The following is a 6,645-nucleotide window of genomic DNA, read 5'->3' on the forward strand; positions in this document are numbered from 1 at the left end:
TAAGTTTCACAAGTTGTTTTATTTTAATGTGAGAAAAGTCAGACTATGATATGTTTAAGAAACAGTCCAGAAATACTCACAATTACAAAGCATTTATGAGGCACGGAGCCACACAGTGTTATTGTAAGCAACAGACAGAAGGGATTCCACATCCTTGCTCACCATGGTGTGAATGAGTGGGGCATTTCCTTGATAAATTTTGTAGCTTAATTATTAGACTAAAGATTCATCTTATGATACAAGTTTTAAGACCAGGAAACATCAGAAAAAAACAAAAAACAAAAAACAAAACCCAAGTGTATGCTGAACAGGTAGCTTTATAATAATTACACACTGATTAAAAAGGACGCCAATCCATTGCCTTCTCACTAGCATTCGTTTTCTGAAAGGGCAGCTTTCAATCACAGGTTATGAGTGTGACACTGAGTATAGAACAGACTAACCTATTGTGAACATCACACCAGCTCTCTGGGATACTGAATTGAAAAATTAAAATATATCATCAAATGCTGAGACAACACCCTGATTATTCACAGAATCCATTTTTCCTGATGGAAAGGAAACCGACTCACTGACTCTCTTTAATGACAACACAGTCCATGGCTCCCTTATTTGGCAGTATCCCTTCACCTGCCAGGGTGAGAAAGAAGCAATCCAGCAAATTCTCCTGGCTCCCAGGGAGCACTGAGTGGAGAACCAGCCAAGAGGCACATTTACCATGTTAAAAGGCCTACGTTTCCAAGAACACTGCTTTCCTGCTAATACCTTTACTAATAGAGCATCTTTTAGGTGTGAGACAGCAGTGAATTGTTAGGTGCATATCTAACACACAGAAAGTCTATGTGCTCTCCACTACTGTGTGATATTCCAACCCAACATCAACGATTCACCGCCCAGCTTTTCTAGGTTGTAAACGTTACAAAGTAGTCACGTCAGCATTTACCAGAGTCCCCTATAGGGGACTTTTAAATTGGAGTTCTGTGTTGTTTATTTCAGAAAACATAGGCTTAAAGTCACTTTGACTGCACCCATTCAAAGCCATGGTAAAACCATGTGCCTTTTCCCCAGCTGACAAAGGGTAGAAACTTGAGAGGATTAAGTCTCTGTAAACTCACTGCTATAGCAAGTCCCTATTTCAAGTTTCACCCAAATGGCCACTCTCTGTGTTCTCCCCAACTTAAGAACAGAGAGACCAAATTAATGCCTGTCATTCAAACACAGGATCCAGGGACAAAAGGCATATAGAGTCTTGTTTTCAGGGTATGTTGTATAACTTAGTATGCTCATGTGGAAGAGATCCATCAAAATAATTTATGATTCAGGATAAAAAGATGACTTTCGATTTCCAGGCAGAGGTCAGAAGATTCCATTCTCATTGACAACGTTCTGAGGTGAGGAATCTGGAGACAGATACCTCTGACGGCTGGGCCAAGGGAAGAAAGCCTTTCTTGGATAACCAGTCATTTTGGGGGGAATGACCTCAATGGTCACCCCCAGAAGGCTGAGAAGAACCCACTCTCCAGATTCAGCTGGTGGACAGCTAAGCCTGCAGCCTCACAGTCTGGAAGATCAGCTTAGATTCTATGTTGTGTGGTTCTGCCTGATGCTTTGATTCTCGGGTGGCTGATCTAAGCTCCAAACGGGACCGTTTGAGATGTGAAGTGTGTCCACTCTGCTTCCTTTCCAATTACGTGAATTTTTAGAACCTCATCTTCTTTGCAGGGAGTATGGAGACATGATGGAAAGTAGCTACAGCTTTAGAGAAGGAAGACACACAGTCTAATTTTAAATTCAGACCAAGAAAAGTGGGGGCGGGGGGCAATGAAATGATTTAACAGGGTAATATGGAGAAAACCCCCCTTCTCAAAGCTAGTCCTTGCACACGTTTGAAGGTCTATTTTGCTGGTAATCCACAAAAAGGCAAACAGGCTTTTGAATAGAAGGCAGAAGAGTGTGTTTCGATCTCTGAAGTGTATCTGAAAACTAGAACTCCCTTTTTTTTTTTAATCTTTTAAGATGAAAAAAATACCATAAAAACTGTAGAAAACTGCGTGTGGTTTTTAAACAGCCCCTTCACCATTTACTGTTGGTAGCAAAATAGGCTTTTTTTTTTTTTCAGGCGAATTCATGGAGATGCCAAACTGATCAGAGCGAACACATGTTCGAAAAACATATCAGTGAACCCTACTTATGATGATAAGTATTCATTGACTGTGAGGTGTTAGGCTAGCGTAAAATAGGTATGTCCTTAGAACGAGGGAAGTGTGCCACTTATCTCTCTCGTGTCGATAAGCAGTATGTGACTCAGTTTGGGAGTTGTCGGCTGAGTGAACTGTGAAATAATTTTCAGGCTTAAGCATACGCGTAGTCGCCATGAGACCAACTGTGCTGCACATATCATTGCCAGTGGGAGAGCACAGTGAAGAACAAACAGCACGGGACAAAAGCTGAGCCTATGTACATGACAAAAAGCCCATGCACTATCTCACGGATTATCCCAAAGGTCTTTGGAAATCCCACATAAATATGTAAGGGTAATTTCCTTAGGAGGGGAAAGACTGAAGACGTAGTCACTCAATATGCGGCAAAAGCCAGATTTTTTTTTTTTAAAGGAACATCTAAAGGAGTCTAACGTTCATCAGAAATGACAGACAGTACAATTAAAAAAGGAAAAAAGAAAAAGGCAGCGTCATAACAACGGTCACACGGACACACGTCCCTCCGACTGGAACAAATAAAAGAAGACAAACGACAGAAAAGCAGTTGTAAGGCCGAAGGTGCAACATCACAGATTTTAGTAGCAAACGCCTGGAAATGCTCAAAATTTTAAGTCACGCTCATGTTTGAAAAGTCAAGCATGCAGATGGTACGGAGGTACCATGAAAAAAACTTTCTTTTAAATTTCTGGGCAGATGACTACTGAATGAGAAACGCACACACTGAACGTCTTTGGCAAACACTCAGCAAGACACTCTTTGACACAAACACATGTTAATGCCTTGTTTAGAAATGCTCAGTAGAGTGAGCTGTCTTATTTCAGTATATCCAGATAGTCCGGATATCGAGAGTCCTTCCCTTAACATCACTTCTGAGTTGTTGTTTCTTTTAAATGGTTGATTGACTGGTGGTTGAGCCAATGAACGATAGTTACAGCCCCAGAGGGACGGCTTGTGAACACTGACCTGTCCCCATTTTGAGAAAGCACTCTGGCAAGATAAAAGGTAATTTCCAATATCGGTTTACAAAGCCTTAGCAGGTACTTTGAGGACATCCAAGGACAATGGTATTACAGTAGTCACATAGCACAATGTCCTTGAAATTCATCTGTGAGATGAGCTCAGATCCACTTTTTCTCCCCATGGACCAGACTGGAATTGGTCAGCAGGTTACAGTGATGACCTTAGACTGTGACAGCTCTCCTCAGAGACACAGCGGGGGGGCCGGTGGCTTAGGCCTGCCATTCACCACTCATCCGACCTCTGCTTCGTGGTATCATAGGCTCTGATGACTTCAGACTGTGAGACGATGCCGTTTTCATCTTGAGAGAAAGCATAGCCGTCTGTAAGCAACGAAAGAGTAGACATCAGTTAATGAACTGGAAATTACTGTCAGTTACAGTGTGCCACCATCTCCTGGCAGAGCTGATGCATTGTTCCCACCTTCAGAAGCAAGGGGCATTAACGTTTAACATCTGGAAGAGACACAAGTTCAGCAGCAAAAAGGAGGAGCAGAAGGACCAGCGGCTGCCAGTGTACATCTTCTAAACTCTGCTTCCCATGACACTAGGCTGAAGCTGGCTAATCTCCCTTGGGCCTCGGAGACGCATAGCAAGAAAGTCCACCCCCTTTACGTTTGCTTTCTTGTGACTGGAAGGGCTCAGAGTCTGAACATGGCATTGGATACATTTTTAGGCAGGGGCCAAGGGAGTGAGAAGGTTGGAGGAGGTGCACAGAGGGATGTATTAATTAGCTTGATTAAATTATCCTACCATGAGCACACACATGAAAACACCACCCCATTCTCCATGAATAGATTCATTATCATTTGTAATCCTCTATAGTTACATGATTATCTGTTATTCTCTATAAATAGATACGTGATCATTTGTTAACTAATGGCACTGAGTGGGAAAGAGAAAGAACACACAGAAATTGCCAGTGGTGGAAGAGAGGCCTGTTTTCTTATGCGGCATTTTCTTTGCCTCCCAGTGCATGCACACACACACACACACACACACACACACACACACACACATCACTGATGTTTTATATATAGTCAGAGGGGGTGTGGGGATAGGATATGACCCCCTAGGGGGATCACAACTTTGGAAAAGACCCCTTGATATATAAAGTCCAAAAGCACTAAAACATGGGCATATATAAAGGAAAATAAATTACATGTGGAAACACAAAATAAAAGATATATTACTGACACCAATGAATTTACTCTAGGGCTGTATATATTATGTTCTCTTTCAGGTCCTTGAAATGTTAAGAGGGTGAGATACCTAATAACTTCTTCCAACTCTAAATATGCATAAATATTTTTGAAGGGGAAAATATATGTTTCTTTGCATTGCATGAAAGCCGAAAAGACTCTGGCAGAGTTATTTAAGTAGGAAAGATAACAACACAGGCAGCTTTTAAGAGTTTAGATTTATCTTACTGTTTCATTTTTAAGATTTAAGGCTCCAAGGAATGAAAAGACAGCAGCATTTTAAACTTTGTTATTAACTGGGAGGTGGTGTAGCCCTTGGGTTTGTTAACCAACCATTTGTGTTTATATATCACGTTGCACAATTTTAAATCATGAATTTTAAATAGTTAAATGTGGTGCAAATCGAACACATGGCTCTGCTGCACGCTGGGATCCGCAGAGCACAGTGGGTTCATGTAATCCAAATTCCAATACTCACGGAGCAGGTTCTGTTGCAGGGACTCGGAGCGGTACAGATTCACATGGTTCTTCTTAAAGACATTCTTGAGCAGCTGCGCTCTCTCCGTGAGGCTGTGGGGCAGGCACAAAAGTGTGAGACCCACTGTCAGCTCTGGGAGCCCTGACCTCCTCAGGACTACCAGCAGAGCTAGACAGAACAAAAGCCCAAGAAGCCGCAGTACGGACTTCTTTTTTTTTTTTTTTATTCAATTTCCCCAGATAGCAAATGAGATCTTAAGTGTTTATAGACACTTCTGAAGCCATTCCCCCCATGATAATCTAAGAAAAATAAGGTTTCTGAATCCAGCATCATTATATCTAAATCACACGGATGCAGAATCTGCTTAATACAAGCAGTAAAACACTACCTAATCACCTACAATCTTGATTGACTCACGGTATGGATTGTAAATACAGAACGTTTAGAGTTTAAAAGCAGCTATCTTAGCGTTACTATATCTTGCTTATACTCTGATAATAAAATGACAGTTTTAGCTATACTAAAGAAATGAAAAAAAAATACAAAGGCAAAAATCTTAATCCTTTCTAATCAGAAAAAAATCCATTATCACTCCAATATGGTTTAAGTATGTCAATTTCATTTTTAAATACATTTTAAAAAATTATGTTAGATAAGGCATCAAGAAAACAAAAATCTGTAAATGCTTAGCCTGGCCTCCACAGAGAGGTCCACAGAATTGACCGCCCTTTCTTCTGCTACATGCAGTGCAGTGACTCATAGCAGGAATCCAAACATTTGTTGGATAGAAGATTCGGAGCCAATTGGACGCAAGCTCACACGCCTCCTCCACCTTACTAATTACAACGCTTTTCTAGTGGCTGATTTATTCAATGCTCTCTGATAGCAAGGAGCAGTCAGCATAGGTGGAACTGAGGTGTCCGTGTGAGCTGAAGTGAACAACAGCCCACGTAAGTGTGTTCTAACAACTGGAAGTGCATCAGCTGAAAAAAATTCCCATCTTGTTCTTCTCCTCACTGTACAAGCTTTCATTAAGCTGTTGTAAATTATGTCAGTTCTGTGTTTTGCCATCTTTTTTTGAAAGCCAGAAATGGAATTATCTTTATCATATACACATACATAAAGAACATCTTCCCCATTGTAGAGATGAATTACACAGACATTTAGGCAAAAATTGAAGGGAACTGTTTAGAAATGTTGACATTTGTATTAATCTCTCTCGCATAGTTTTTGAAGCCCAGGGATGCTAACTAGGACTTATGAGACATAGTTTATTGTCACTGGGAATTAGCTCCATTAAAAAAAGAAAATGAATTCCTGGAGAAGTCAATGCAGTTAGTTGTAAACCATTTCTGCCACACACAAAGGGAAAGGGTCATCTTCAGGAGTTTCTTCTCCTTTCCTCCTTGTCTTTAAATGATCTACGTTACAGCTCTGAGACACTAAGGGAACTAAAATGGGTGACTCCTTCGGGGAGTTTGAGAGTTCGGGCATTGAGCATGGGTCAATCTGAGTATCACAAAGGAATATTCTGGCAGCTTTTCCCTCAAATTCTTTTTTCTAGATTTCAGGGTGGCCTTCCAATATTTGAAGAAGTCTAGGGATGGACTTTATCCTCTATAATTCAGCAACTGAAATACAAAACATGCTGCTTTCTTCTGCTAGCTATCGATCCATCGATCTATCTTCTATTGATCCATTGGTCCATCGATCTATCTTTTTTTTTTTTT

At 40.8% G+C, this 6,645-nt stretch overlaps 1 protein-coding gene across 4 annotated transcripts in view; it reads right to left on the reverse strand.

Moving 5' to 3' along the window:
• The window catches only part of Atp8a1 (ATPase phospholipid transporting 8A1), a 226,127-nt gene continuing 219,482 nt past the window's right edge, over window positions 1-6,645 (reverse strand). For all 4 annotated transcript variants that reach the window (XM_029478096.1, XM_021162268.2, XM_021162270.2 and 1 more), the window contains 2 exons: window positions 4,916-5,007; window positions 1-3,559 (listed from right to left, as the gene is read on the reverse strand). In XM_029478096.1, coding sequence (XP_029333956.1) covers window positions 3,462-3,559; window positions 4,916-5,007 — 190 coding nt within the window. In that variant the 3' untranslated portion in view covers window positions 1-3,461. The remainder of the gene's footprint in view (window positions 3,560-4,915; window positions 5,008-6,645) is intronic.

This window comes from Mus caroli, chromosome 5 (genome assembly GCF_900094665.2).
Source record: "Mus caroli chromosome 5, CAROLI_EIJ_v1.1, whole genome shotgun sequence".
In the NCBI taxonomy this organism is placed as follows: Eukaryota; Metazoa; Chordata; class Mammalia; order Rodentia; family Muridae; genus Mus; species Mus caroli.